General features: G+C 44.2%; 1 protein-coding gene across 1 annotated transcript in view; it reads right to left on the reverse strand.

Annotated features, from left to right (window-relative positions):
* Positions 1-16,043, reverse strand: part of LOC122804221 (cytochrome c oxidase assembly protein COX16 homolog, mitochondrial) — a 513,319-nt gene that overhangs the window by 67,261 nt on the left and 430,015 nt on the right. Inside the window, exon 3 of the mRNA XM_044073966.1 lies at positions 3,591-3,659. Within this exon, the coding sequence (XP_043929901.1) occupies positions 3,591-3,659 (69 nt within the window). The remainder of the gene's footprint in view (positions 1-3,590; positions 3,660-16,043) is intronic.

Here is a 16,043-nt window from a genome sequence, read left to right on the forward strand (position 1 = left end):
TTAAAATGAATAAAGATAAATCTCATTAGAAAGCGAGATGTCTGTGTGATGATTACAGCCAACTGTTGTCTAAGAGGGAAGGACAGGATATCTTAGTGAAGTGAAAGATATCAGTTTGTGAGTAGCTGGAAGTAGAAGTTATGTTAAGCAAAATATTATGCGAGTGAGAAGTGTAGACTGGTACAATAGAATATGACATATGAGGGACAGTAAGAGTGTTACTAGCAATAAAAAACAGAGTGATGTCACTCAGGTTGGCAGATATGGTTGGATAAGAGGCAATGACATTTGTCTGATGAAAGAAGTGGGACTTACAAGTCCTAATTTTAGGGCTGTATTTTATTTGTGGAGGAATACCTTCCCAGAGTTTTTGACCTACTATAGAGCAGCAGTAATTTATATGATATAATGTATTTTTATTTTAATTGCCAAGGGGGAAAAGATTTGGTTGACTAGGAGTTGGAATGCAGACTGGCACAAGAACTATAATTTTTCAGAAATGATGTAAACAAACAGACTGTCAGATCACAGAGACTTTGACTGTGGGTATGTATTCTCTGTGTTGTGAGACATGTCCTGCATTTCAGTGTGGAAAAGAGTACAGCCAGTTAGTATACTCTCAATATTTAGCACTGCATCCATCTTAAATTGAGGTGTTTACAAGGTCATTTTATGACTGGGATGACAAATGCAAAACTAAAGAAGCTTGTTTATGGGCAGCAGGAGATCTTGATAAGGAGGGAGTCAAAACTTATTCCAGCAAGTACAATTTGATGCAGTCTTTCAAGATTTGAATTTTGTATGGATGGAACACTTACAGACAAAAATTGCTCCCATATACAACATATCCATAGGGTCTGCCTATTTTGTACATGAATCTTCCACTCACAGGCCAACTTAAGGCATACCTCTCAACCTTCCATTTCTAAAATGAGGAATGGATGGGCAAAATGTGGAACACTTATTAACAACTAAATTAGGAAGCTCATAGGATGGTTAAAATGTGCTACTTTTTTACTTATGAAAAATTATTTTCGTTAATATGATTCGGTTCTATTTACCATGGATATCAGTTAAAAAAATGACAAATGTTGAATGTGTAACAGACCCTTCTAGCAGTGGACTAAGAGGAATATGAACTTTGTAAGACTGCAAAGGAGAAGTACTTGAGAGTTGTAAGGATTTTATTAGTCAGGAACCCTAAATGGGTCTAAATCCCTGGAAGAAGAAACCTTTACTTAAGTTGTTAAACTTGTTCTTTTCTTTTGTATTAAAGAAAAAAAAGTGCCAAAGTTAGAAAGGGCATGCATCCAGTCAAAAAGATTTCTCTGGTAAAAATGTTAGAATTTGTAATTGAAAGCTTAGGAAATTAATAAAATGAACAGAAATAAAACAAGAAACATTAATGGTACAGTATTAATTCTGAGACAAAATCTCTTGCAAATCATAAAGCAACATCCTGGATCCGCTTTCATTATGACTACAAACTGTGGCAATGAAGGTATGGACAGGTTAGTCATCATGACACAGTATAGGATAAGGAGAGAGAAACTGGCAGCTTGGGAATCATTTACCTGCTGAGCAGTCCTGACACCGAATAGCCTTAGCTGAAACCCATCTTACTAGAAACATTTATAACAAAGGTATTATGTGTGTGTGCACGTGTGTGTACATAAACGCATGTACACACACACACACACACACACACACACACACACACACACACACACACACATACATACTTTATATAAGACACTGAAGGCAGTGTTAACATAAAAAAATGGCTCATTTTTGGTAAGTTCACAGGAAAAAAAAAACTGACAGCTCACTTGGCTAAGATCAAAAACAAAACCATTCCTTTCGTTATTTTTCCATCAAACATTATTAACATTTCTCACAGCCTTTCCAAATACAGGCTTTCTTAAAAGAAAGTCCCAGAACGCAAGCCTCAACTATGCCCCAATGACTGCTCTAAACTTCAGAAATTTCTTTCAAGTATAATTCCCAAAGTTAGCCCTGTCTCAGTTCTCATACTCCGCATTTTCATGGTCTTTGAGGCAAACTCCAGTTGTGGAATGACACTCCTGATTGTAAATACAAACATGCAAGTAAAAGCAAAGTTTTCCAAACCCAAACTAACATAACTTCCTGATTCTAGTCTTTCAGTTTATTTTCATTTATACAGGATGATTGGAGGTTACTAGGCTACTGACCTGGAGGACATTTCAAGCCTAACCGTTTCATCCCAATGTAATAGCATAGATACTCTAGTCAATACCCAGGAGAATTGTGGGTGCTATCCCTTACAAGAATTTACAGTGCCCCATCCACTCGTCTAGGTTTCTTTTGAACAGCGTCATTGAGGTGCTCTGTTTCACATGAACTGCAACCCTATTCCAAAGACGCTGCAGTTGCTGGGAGACAAACCTGTCCCTCCAGCATGTCCTATTCAAGTCACAAGCCATATTTAAGTCCCTGGAATAGGCAGTGCTAGTCCCGTTTGATTTATGGATGTGCAGCAAATTCATTAGGTTTTGGTCAGATTGCTCTGTAAGCCAGGCATAAGTCTCCCCTAAGTCTATACGATACTGAGTATAGTGACAGGGACTTTATTTGGTCTGTGTAAGGCACTTGTTGGAGTTCTCTCCAATTGCTGTAGGTGCTTTGCACAGTACATGCTGAAAAGGGAGTTATACTCAATTATGGGCCTGATGAGTGAAGAGTACAGAGGGGTTATAACCTTCTTTGCTCTATAGGCAATTTTTTTCTAATCAAGTGTGTTACGTAGAAAGTCTTCCTTACTCCAGTAGATACATGGTGGTCAAACTTAATGTTGCAGTCTATTTCTGATCCCAGATCTCTTACCACTTCATAGGTACATAGGGTTGTTGTTGTGTCTTTCGGCTTTTCCCGGTTAGGGATCGCCACAGCGGAACTCCGGTCCGCTAATGATTGGCAGTAGATTTTTACGTGCCGAGTTGCCGGCCCTGACGCACAACCTTCAACAAAGGTACGCCCATTCACGCATGTCTCCGCACAGAAGACGCTCAAGCTGAGAATCGAACAGGACAACGTCTTACTGTGAGGCAACAACGCTACCGCAGCACCACCACCACCACATAGGGTATTGTTGTTAATTTGATGAACAGAGGGGATATTGCTTTTACCGAAGGGAATGATCATGCATTTTATATCAACATAACTGGCACTAACTGCTTGATTAAGCTGAGTAATATATAGTGTTTGCCTGAGAATATTACTACCACATACTGCAGCACACCTTAAGGCACATTACATATTTTCTTCACTCAACATTATGCATCTATCTACACCTATGTTTCTGTGTGTGTAAAGATTATGTCCAGTCATGGTCCTATAAACTGTAAGTAAAAAAAAAAAAAAAAAATCGCATAAAGCTCATGGTACAGCACATCTATTAAATGACTCCATATTTTTGTTGAAAATGTGGGTATTAGGATGTGTTGCTGAGAAATGCATACTTAATCTAGTTTCATAAGTAAAACATGACAGTTTAAAACAAAACATTACATACGTAAAATCAACACTACTTTTAGTACAAAAAGGCATACCTTGTACTGGTATTCTAGGGATACTACTTCTTTCTTGTTTTCGATTCTTGCTTCTAATGCTGGATCAAGCTACAGTGAAATAAGCAAAGTCCAAGTAAAAAAAATGTACATTTGGAATTGAAAATTCAACATGACAAAAAAGCACAGACAAAAAAATCAAAAACATTAAAAGTCATTTGTACAGGGATTAGTGTTTGGGAATAAACGTGAGAGAAATTATTCCAATGCATAGATATAACAAGTACTGTGTAATAGGATCCAACCATTACATTACCTTGCCTATGCACAATATTTACAAAAGTCAATGGCCATCACACTACAGCAGTTCATGAAAAGGAAATGACTTAGGAGAAACTGTGCACTGGGGACACCGATAGCAAGCGGGAATGTGCTCATGCACACAGCATTCCCTGTAACCTCCTTTCATAATTACCACATCAAGAATTTAAGGCAAATTTATATTAAAGACAAAAACAACTTGACATTTTATGGATAACTTCCACTCTATTATTTACATTATAACATCCAAAACCACGCATTAAAACCCTTGATTTATACTTTGGTATTCTCCATCATACAAGGGATTTAGTTTTATTCTATGTAATGCCTCTGACAAATTTACTACTTCAGACACATACCCTGTCAGCCCTGCTGTCCAGATAGCTGTTCATGGTGCACAAAGCTGGAAACTTCAGCTACACCACAAAGAATCACTTGGGTACAGATAATGCAGCTACACTGATTATTGTAACATCATCACTGATAGTCTGACATAAGATCACCTGTGCACAGTGGAGCAACTGTGCTCTTCAGCACTCTGTAGACATGGCAAAGCAAGATTCATGAAAGGTTTGGCAATCATTGCCATAAATGTGTTTATAGTTATTAACACAGTATGCAGGGATCGGATGAATGGAGCTTAGCTATATCTTGGTACTGGGGTGAGAGGGGTGCAGCTGTGGCTGTGTGCACTGTACAGTACCCAGGATGTACCACTCAACTCTTCTGACAGACTCACTATATGTGTGCTGTTTGTTCACAATATGGTGATATAGTTGATAAGCTACACTACAGTGGGCCAACAAATCACTACTACAGGTATAAGATTGTGACATTTTTTGCTGTATATCCACAACTGGACTACCACAAATACCTACCTATACTACCCAGTGTAGTCTTGGATTCATATGTTTGTGACTCATGGACTATGCTGTCGATTTCCATCTGCATATCTGGACTTGATGCGTTTGGTATGATGATACTACATTGTGCATAGGTCTGTTTGTGAATTGCTCAGGGCTCTATCAAGTGGTGTGGACTACTTCTTTAGCCCTGTGCAATTACAGACCACATCTATGAATGCTGTCCACAATCTTTTTGATCAATCAAGCAATTAGATAACTCCATAGAGGCTTCTTTTTCTTTCAGCTGTTCCCATTAAGGGTCGCCACAGCAGATCATCGGTTTCCATTTCTTCCTGTCCTCTGCATCTTTCTCTGTCACACCAGCCACCTGCATTGTCCTCTCTCACCACATCCATAAACCTTATCTTAGGCCTTCCTCTTTTCCTCTTACCTGGCAGCTTCATCCTTAGCATCTTTTCCCAATATACCCAGCTTCCCTCCTCAGCACATGTCCAAACCAACGCAATCTCGCCTTTCTGGCTTTGTCTCCAAACTGTCCAATCTGGGCTGACCCTCTAATATACTTATTCCTAATCCTGTCTACCTTTGTCACACCTAGTGCAAATCTTAACATCTTTAACTCCTGCCTTTTTGTCAATGCCACTGTCTCCAACCCATATAACATAGTTGGTCTCACTACCTCTTGCAGACCTTCCCTTTCACTGTTACTGGTACTAGTCGGTCACAAATCACTCCTGATACTCTTCTCCACCCACTTCACCCTGCCTGTACTCTCTTCTTCACCTCTCTTCCACACTCGCCATTTACTCCATAGAGGCTAACCATTCTAAACCAGAGTAACACATTCTTCTCCTAGCATTACATACTATGGTATAACAGCCAAGAAATAGCCTGCATCTAAATTATGACTGGATAGTAAATAAACTTTGTCTAATTAAGAGTGAATTTTGGAAAACGCTTTCTGAGCTACAGACTTTGAAGTCTGGAAACTCATACTTATGTTTTGGGGGGGAGGGTCTAAAACAGCAACTTTTGTAGTTCTGACATAAGGTTTGGTCAAATTCTGGATTAAATTATGTTACAGTGAAAAGACAGAAACGAACAATAAAAAGAAGGGCTGGCTAGTGGTCTATCTACAATTGTGAAGTAACAGCTTACATGTAATGAACCATTACTATGAGGTGCATTAGAGGAGAAACACTGTAAAAGGTCTAATCTAGTTTTATAAAAAAAAATTACAACGGTCAGAAAAATACTCAACAACTAAAAGCTAAAAGAGATGAATAAAAAAAAGCTAGTCCTAGATCTACCTACAGTCTATTACAGCAGCTACTTAAAAGGAAATATTCCTCCCCCCCACCCAAGAAGTCAACCAAATTTTTGGAAGAAAGCCTTCCAGTCTGTGTGTCACAGATCTTCCAAAGGTAGTGTAGTTGCAATTGTTGGCCATTTTGAAATAAGCACTACCTAAAATGTTGGGCTTGCAATATGATGACGCAAGCTTACTTAAAGGTTTATTTTATTATGGTCATTATCCCTTTGATGTTGCACAGAACATGTCAGCGGTGGTGGGGGGCATACAGGGAAGCTGTGGAAGAACTTGGCAAAGCATCAGGATTCTAGCTGTAACAGGTGCAAAAAACATCATATTTACGGGGGGGGCGGGTTACACATACCATTATATTCAGACTTGATTTTGGTAAAAGATTAATTGTGAACAGTTTTGTGCTGTTAAACATTATCTTTGGGCACTAGAGATGGTGTACGTCCTTGTTTTTCCTAGCTAAACTGATAAGTGCTCACGTGGGATAAGTCTTGCTATTTCTATCACTAGAAGAAACAGGTCAACAGGCTGCTTCATGTGAAGCTAATTTTGTTACCCAGGTGGCAGGTGGTAGCAGTGGCATGAAAACACCCTGAAATGAAATTAACAATATGTAATAGAAAGTATATATTATTTTAGCCTGTTGGCTCAAATGTCTACAAACTAAAATCCACAAGAATACAAACCAGATAAAAAATCCAACAGCACAATGACAAAACAATGGCCACAATGGAATAGATACAAATCAAATTTATTGTGATAAGCGCTTTCGGCTGTGACACCAGCCTTCATCAGACAATAAAATTGAAAAGCAAGAATGCTTATTTACTTGATTCACCTCCTAACCAATTATCCAATTACTACAAATAATAGGTTCTTAAAGGGGCATAATTAGAAGTTATGTACTCACCATAACGTTCCATCTGAGTAGGTGTATTCATTTGTCTGCAACCTGTGGGTTATGGATCCGATATCGGATCCGAACCGGCATGGTTTTCCAGCTATGGATCCAAGCTCTCAGCTCCTCCCCTCACCCATAATGCCCTGCTCTACCCTCATGACCTCAGATCGAGTTTGCCAAAGCAACAACACCCTAAAAAGGGTAACATAGAATATGCAGGAAACTGAAAGGCCAGGGGGATAGGAGGGCGGGATGGTTGCAGACAAATGAATACACCTACTCAGATGGAACGTTATGGTGAGTACATAACTTCTAAATCTGAAGTAGGATATTCATTTGTCTGCAACCTGTGGGACAGAGTCGCCAGCTACCTGAATCTTGGCGGCCATCATGGAAGGATATTCCGAGCACCGCTGAGCCAAAGGATGCTCTACCCTAGATGCAAGATCCAACTTATAGTGGGAAATAAAAGTATGAGATGAAGCCCACGTGGCTGCTGCACAAATATCATCTAGAGGAATCCTAGCCTTGAAGGCTGCCGAGGTAGATACTGACCGGGTTGAATGGGCATGAACACCCTCCGGTGCAAGGGCCTTCCTGAAGCTTGATAAGCCAATAAGATGCACTGTGAAATCCAGCGGACAGAGAAACTTTAGAGATTGGCTTGCCCAAATTGAATTTTGCAAAGGAAATAAACAACTGGTCGGATTGCCTATGACCAGCCGTCCTGTTCAGATAAAATCTAAGTTGCCTGTGAACATCTAATGAATGTAGCTTATATTCACCTTTGTTTTCATATTTAGGGAAGAAAACAGGAAGGTTAATGGACTGATTGATGTTTGCTTCAGAAGCGACTTTAGGAAGAAAGGACGGGTTGGTCCTGAGGTAGACACGGTCCGGATGAAATACCAAGTAAGGAGGTTTAGCTGATAATGCTTGAAGCTCAGAAACTCTCTTGGCCGATGTAATGGCTACCAAAAAGGCTGTCTTGTAGGACAAGAATTTGAGATCCACCGTAGCCGCTGGCTCGAAGGAGGGCGGTCAAGGCCTGTAGGACCAGAGAGAGGTCCCAAGGAGGAACTGCTTGCTTTATAGGGGCCTGAGAAGAAAAGTACCTTTAAGAAAATTTTACACAATTTGGCTGACATAAGAGGATTAGAGTCATGGCCAATGTGATAGTGAGAAATTGCCGCCAGTTGTACTTTGACTGTGGAACTGCTGGCACCATCGTTAAAGAGAGTGGTTAGAAAGTCAAGCACTAAAGGAAGAGGAACCGTGAAGGATTCAGGCCTTGCCGCCCGCCCACAAAGAAAACGTTTCCACTTGCTTCGTAAACCTTTCTAGTGGATGGTTTATGAGCTGCCACCAAAATTGCCTTAACCGGTGATGAAATACCGAGTCCTAATCAAGAGTGGAACTGGAGCAGCCAAGCGGTCAGCTTCAGGTTGTCCAGATTCGGAGGAGGAATGCAGGATGGATGGGATATCAGATCCGGGATGGGATCTAGAATCCAAGGAGGATTCACCGAGTGAGACCTTAGGAAGGGGAACCAGATCTGTCGAGGCCAGAACGGAGCAATGAGAATCATTCTGCAACCCACCCGAGAGGCTTTCTGAAGAACTTGGAGCATCAGAGGCAAGGGTGGATAAGCATACAGAAGACCGGGTGGCCAAGCATGCACCAGAGCGTCTCTTGGGGTACCTCCGGGAGGAGGTATTAGAGCGAAAAACTGTCGACTTGGTGTTTGAGGGAGAGGCAAAAGATCGCATGAAGGGGTTCCCCACCGTGCGAATATGCGTTCCGCTACTTGACAATTGAGAGACCACTCGTAAGGGGTCAGAATGGTGCGACTGAGCTTGTCCGCTAGGATGTTGGACCGACCGGAATGTGCTGCTATTAGAAAGCAGTTGGTGGAGATTGCCCATTCCCAAACTCTCATGGCTTCTCGACAAAGAGGGTAAGACCTTGTTCCCCTTGCTTGTTGATGTACCAGACAACAGACATGTTGTCCGATTGAATCGCAATTGTTCCCAAGGGAAGAAAGTCCTGAAGTGCTAGCAACGCTAAGAGCACTGCTCTCATCTCTAGAACATTGATATGCAGTAAGGTCTCTGAATCGTCCCACGTGCCTTGGACGGTCCGGCCCGCAAAGTGCCCCCCCCCACCCGAGGCGGGAGGCGTCCGTGGTCACCGTGGCGAGAGGGGAGAAGCACAAAATGGGCGGCCTTTGTGGAGATCCGGGAGTGGAGCCACCACAAGAGGGACCGCTTGCAAGCCTTGCTGATCGCTATGGGATGATGCATGGGAGAGCAAGGTATGACCACTGTACTAAGAGCGTCCACTGTAGAATGCATATTGAGCCTGGCAAGAGGAAGAAGTGCTATAGCCGATGCCATGGATCCTAGAGCCCTCAGGACCAACTCCGCGGAACAGAACTTGAATGGAGAATGGCCCGCACCTGGAGCTGCAGATTTTGAACTCTGTCCGCAGTGAGGAAGGCTCAGAACTCCTTGTGTCTAGCCTGGCCCCTATAAAATCTAAGAGCTGTGTGGGCCAGGTTGGATTTCTTTGTATTTATTGTGATGCCCAGAAAGGAGCAAGATGGAGAAAGGAGTCTCGCCAATAGAAGTAGATGCCTTGTTGGGGTAAGGAGCCAGTCGTCCAGGTAGGGAAAGACCTGCACCCCTGAAGCCTCAGGTGGGCCGCTACCACTGCTAATACTTTGGTGAACACCCTGGGGCTGTGGTGAGACCAAAGGGAAGGACCCGAACTGGTAGTGACTGGCTCCCAGCCGAAGCGGAGAAACCTCCTGCAGCGCCTCTCCATCAGGATCTGGTTGTACGCCTCCTTGAGGTCTATCGAGCACATCTAGTCATTTTCTCCCAGAAGGGGAGAATAGATTGCAGAGTGACCATCCAGAATTTTTCTTTGGGGACTGCCAGATTCAAGAGAGAGACGTCTAGGATTGGTCTTAGTTCCCCCGCCTTTTTTGGCACTAAAAAGAATCTGGAGTAGAACCCTGATCCGATCTGGTCTGGGGGAACGGGCTGGATGGCTCTTTTCTTTAGCAGATGGCCAATTTCTGCCAAAGCGGCCTCCCGTTGACCGGGTGGGACGTCTGGGAGGGACTTCAACTTTGGAAGGGAAAGGAAAGGAATGCGATATCCTCTGGATATGATTTGGAGAACCCAGCGGTCCGATGTTATGGACTCCGATGCCGCTAGGTGCCCCGAAAAACATCCCCCGACTGCCTCCAGAGTGGAGCAGTCGGGCAACCCCTCAGGGTTGCTGCACGGGCCGTTCAGAGAAAGGTTCCCTGGACCCGAAGTTTCTGGGAGCCCCTCTGCCTCTAGGGCGGCGTCCTCCCTGTCCTCCTCTGCCACGGAAGGACTGGTTGTCCGAGCAGGCTGGGACTGCTGCGACTCCGGGAACCACATCTTCTCCTGACCCTTTTGGTTCCTAGAGTAGGGCCTCTGGGGTGCAGAGAAGCGGATTCCGACGTCAGACAGCGTCTTCCGTCCTTTCGCTCTGGGTCAACGCCTCGCGAACGGTCTTGCCAAACAGAGCAGAACCATCAAAGGGGCGTCAAACGACGCTTTGAAGGGCTCAGAAAAATCGCAGTGCCGGAGCCAGGCCTGACGTCTAGTGACCAGTCCTGTCCCCGCAGCTCCAGCGGCGCCTTCCGTTGCATGGGAGAGTAGCCGCATAGAAGTATTAGTAACTGACCTAAGAGTGGCCATACGGGTGGAGTGCAGAACCCTGTCCTCCTCCGAAATGGACTCGGGGGGGGGGGATGCAGCGTATTCTTTTATAAGATCCCGCTGCATCCTAATGACATGTGCCAAATAGTTCAGCGCCCTTACCGAGAAGGTCGCCGAACTAAACATCCGCTTCCCCAAGCGGTCCATCATCCGAGACTCCTTGCTCGGGGGGTGGACTGAGGGACTCTCCTGAGCCAGTTCCCTCTTGGTGGCCGCCGCCGTCAACATGGCATCTACCGGAGGCCCCTTACTCCAATGGGCCCGGTCGGATGGCGGACTAAGGATCCTATCTGGTCTCTTGGGAATTGGCTCCACGGTGTCCGGTTCCTTCCACGCCCTGGTGGTAATAAGGTCCACCAGGGGTCGGCAGGGGACACCCAAGAGGTAGACGGGCCCGCTTCAAATGCCTCCAAGAACACGGACTCATCCGAGGAAGACTTGGGGCAGACCACCCCTTATACGGAGCATTTCCATGATGTCTCCAAATGAGACATCCTCGGGGTGACCGTGGGGAGCCTTCCCTTCCTCCAAGTCCGTGTCTTCTGTGAGAGACTCGGGAGTCAATGTGCCTCCTTTGCACGTGATGCTTGCGGGACATCCTCTGGGGGCTGTCAGAGGAGTCCTCACAAGCAGCAATTTGTTCCATAGGAGCAACTTGGGGCACAGAAGCGGGCTGTCCCAGGGGCCGGATGGTGGAAGCCTGGCCCAGTGCAGAGGGAGCTGGACGGAGCCGGAACAAGTGCCGGGGGTCCGGAGACCCTCAACAGAGCCCTCTCCACTACATCAAAAGCCGGAGGGGAGCCGACCTCGACCAAAGGATCCGACAATCGGCTCCCCCTTGGATCCGAAGAGTGGACCGGAGCCGGCGCCGAAGCGCTCGGATCCGAAGGGACAGTGCGCTCCTGACCCCCCCCGGACCCGAGGCTCGGATCCAGGCTCCGAGAGGTCGGATCCGACGCACTCGAGGGCAGGGTCGGATCCGGCACCAGTACTATCGGCGCCGACCCACCCCGCCCGGCTGCTCGGCTCCAGCTGCTCCGAACCCGGATAGCGGGTCGGAGAAGGAGCAATAGGCTTAAAAAAGGGTGTTGAGCTCCCCCCCAGAGGGGGGGGAGGCAAGAGCACTCCCATCTGCATCTGGGCCTGGATGAATCTTCTCATCATCCCGTCCAGATCAGCATCAGAAAGGCTATATGTAGATCTCGACGAGGCTACCGAGGTAGGCCTGGAGTGCCTCCTCGATAGCCTCGACGGAGATCGGGTCTCCTCCTCCTCAGGACCCGGTGAAAAGCACACAGGGGACCGGAGCCGAGAAGGAGGAGACCGAGCCGAACGGAGCCGGGAGAAGCCGCTTGGCTGGCGGGCCCGAAACAGAGGTCTCGGCCCGCCGCTTGTGGTGCTTCTCCCTCCGGTCTTTTTTCCTAGCATCCCTCTCCTCTCCAGAAACGGGAGGTTGAGTCCCAGGAGCAGGAGGGGGTGCCACGGAGGGAACAACCGGAGCCACGGTAGTTCCCGAAGGAGCGGAGGCCGGAGCCGAGTCCGGCGGTAAAAGACCCGCCAAGACAAGCTTGGACCTCCGCTCCCTAAGTGCCCTGGGGTTGAACCCTGCACAAATGGAGCATCCAGATGTGAGGTGTTCAACCCCCAGGCACTTAACACACCGAGTGTGGCCATCAGCCGGGGAGAGCTTATGGCCACACTCGGAGCATTTTGAAAAGACAGATTTGGGCTGATCAGCCATCAAATCTAAAAAGCTACTCAAAAATAGTAACTAAAACTAATACAGACACACAGGCCCAACACACACACTCGCCAACAGCGAGGGGAGGGAAAAAAAATTACTTAATTCAACTCTAAATAAAACTATTAAAGAGGGAAGCCTAAACTTTCACACAAAAATACACAAAAAATTACAAATTTTCTGATTTAACAGTTAAGAAAGAAGCACTTAGCTGAGAGCTATGAATACCAATCCAGTCACCAGCGCGGCAAACGAGATCTGGGGTCATGAGGGTAGAGCAGGGCATTATGGGTGAGGGGAGGAGCTGAGAGCTTGGATCCATAGCTGGAAAACCATGCCGGTTCGGATCCGATATCGGATCCATAACCCACAGGTTGCAGACAAATGAATATCCTACTTCAGATATAATGATTCTTCATAAGATATACTAATATACATATTAACTATCTATTATTAGCTTTTAACTTTAAAATACTCTATAGATATAAAATCATTGAGACCTGGAGATTGCGTGGTATTAAGATAAACTTGCCACCAATATTCCTTTGTTTCTAACATAACTTTCCAAGGTCCTTTTCTAGGAGATAGAGTAATTTGCTCCAACACTATGAATTGAAAATTATGTGTGGGATAATGTACTAAATGTCTGTATAATGCATTGTTACTGGAATGTCTATTTATATCATATACATGCTCGTATATACGCTGTTTTAATTTCCTTTGCTGCATTATGTGTACATTGTTCGGCCTATTATATAGGCAAAACTGAAAGGAAATTAAAGATAATGGATGAGCAAATTGGTGTACCTACAGAAAAGAGAAATTATTTTTCTGATATATGATACAGAATCGTAATTATCTAGACATAGTAAGGCAGTGCGGAGTCTAATTATGGTGGCCGTCAATAAAGCAATTACTAGAAAATGGAAATCAAAGTCTAAACCAACTGTACTAGAAGTAGTGAATATAATAACAAAGATAAAACAACTAGAATTGGGATCTTTAGAAAAGGGTAGGAACAAATTACATAGAAAAAAGGGAATTGTGGGAACAGGGAAGGAATGAGGTTTAGAAGAGGGTAGGATTTAAATGAGCCAAGTAATGTTTGATGGACAACAAATGAGTAGATTATAAGTTATGCATAATGTTTGCAACTAAAATTAAGTCAATATGGTTTGTGATGTATATAATGCTTCCAGTTAAGATGATGTCAATATGGTTTGTTTTCATTTATATAAATGAATTATTGCCTATGTCCTAAGTGATATTTTAATAAAGAAGTTTTTTTTTTTTTTTAAACAAGAAAGAGGGAGCATTTTAGGGGTGCAATCAATGCTGATGGTCTTAGCAGCCTTCTGAAAAGACACACACACACACACACACACACACACACACACACACACACACACACACACACACACACACACGAGAATTGTTGAGATACAGCTGTTATAACAGTCTCCAACTTGGAGAAGTGTTACGTTGCCAATACCAAATGCATACATTTATGAGTATTCCAAACAATGAAAGTATTGGTAAGGAAACAGCAAAAACACTCTATAGGATCAGTATGCTTCAGCATGAGCCAGAAGAGTGGTAAGCAAATCGGGGACACTTTGGAGACAGCCGCTGCATTACAACTGTCATCATAAAATAAAACAGCTTGCAATAATACATTTCAGTAATGCCTAATATTAATCAATACAGAAATACACCTTTTGGTATTTAGAAATGGCATAAAATAAGTCACAGCTACTTACTTGATGTGTATCTGCATTTAATAGGGTTCACATAGATGCAATCCACTAAATCACCAGAAAAGTACAGTTTTGTACCTACCATAAATGTAGATGTTCGAAGATCCACATTGCTGCAGTCCTAACACTTGGGGTAGTCCGCTGTCCCAGTCGGCCCGAATACCAAAGTATAAGGCTGACGTCGGTCAAGGCGCATTTGTCTGACATCAGGACGTCAGGGTACAAATGCGCATGACCGACGTCATATCCTCAGTCTTTTCTTGCCCCAGATGTCAGAAGACCCTAAAAGATAAGGCCAAACCCAAAAACACCAAAACACTCCTGTACCTAATATATGTACAATATATACAAATTTACAAAAAATAGAACCTCACCCACACAACCACCCCTAAACACAGAGGCAAAGGAGGGAGGAAAACTGGACTGCAGCAATGTGGATCTTGAACATCTACATTTATGGTAGGTACAAAACTGTACTATGTTCTTCATCTCACATTGCTGCAGTCCTAACACTTGGGTAGAATCCCAAAGCAGAGGTAAGGGAGGATGGCTAAACTACAATGAGGCAGGAGCTGCCAAAATGCCCTGCAACACAGCAGTGGCAAAACCAGCCCTGGACTTAGAATAGAGAGGAAGGTGGTAATGCTTGGAGAAAGTATGCACTGAACTCCAAGTAGCTGCCTCCAAAATATCCTTAGTTGCCACCCCCCTTAGAAATGCTGTTGAAGTGGCAGTAGCCCTAGTGGAATGAGGCCTAATCCCAGCTGGAATCTCCTTGCCATGATGGGAGTAACAGAATGCAATGCAAAACCCAATCCACTTAGATATAGTTTGTTTTGACACAGGCTTGCCCTGAGAACTCAAAGCAAAAGAAACAAACAACTGCTGAGACTGCCTAAAATCCCTAGTCCTGCTTAAATAATAACGCAACTGCCTGTGTACATCTAAAGTGTGCAAAATCTTTTCCCTATTTTGGGGATCTGCATAAAAAGTAGGCAAATGAATAGTTTGGTTTAAAGCCACACTAGAAACCACCTTAGGCATAAATGAAGGATTAGTACGTAATGATACCCTATCCTTATGAAAAATCAAAAGGCTCAACCGCCATAAGTGCCAGCAATTCAGAAACCCTTTCTTGCAGAAGTAATGGCTAACAACAGAGCAGTCTTCCATGACAAGTATTTCAACTCAGCAGTAGCAGGCTCAAAAGGTTGTAGAGTAAGTTTCTCCAACACAAAATTGAGGTCCCAAGCAGGAGTAGGAGCTCTACGTGGGGGTCTTATATTCTTTGCCCCTCTAAGAAATTGCTTGAACAAAGGATGAGAAAACAATGGTGGGTCACAATCATAGTGAGCTGAAATTGCTGCAGCATGAATCTTAATGGAAGAGAAAGACAAACCTTTGTCCAATAGCTCAGTAAGATATTGAAGAGCCACACTCAAATTAGGCTCAGAAACATCCAAATCCTTTGCTGCACTCCAAAATAAAAATCTCTTCCATTTTTCTGCATACACTTTACGTGTACTAGGTCTTCTGGCTTCCATAATCACATTCAAAACTTGTTGAGGAAGTTGAGACCTGCTGTGGTTCAAAACAGAATATGCCAGGCTGTTAGATGAAGAGAGTGAAGCTTGACATTGAGTAGATGACCGTCCCTCTGAGACAAAAGGTGTGGAATTAAAGGTAAAGGCCATGGAGGCTTTCTTACCAGATTCCTCAGTAATGGGTACCAGTGTTGCCGAGGCCAATCTGGAGCTATCAAAATCATCCTTGGCTTGTCTTGTCTGACCTTTAGGAGTACCTTTGGGAGGAGAGGCAGAGGTG

Source organism: Protopterus annectens, chromosome 6.part0, assembly GCF_019279795.1.
Source record: "Protopterus annectens isolate FY-2018-M chromosome 6.part0, PAN1.0, whole genome shotgun sequence".
Classification (NCBI taxonomy): Eukaryota; Metazoa; Chordata; order Ceratodontiformes; family Protopteridae; genus Protopterus; species Protopterus annectens.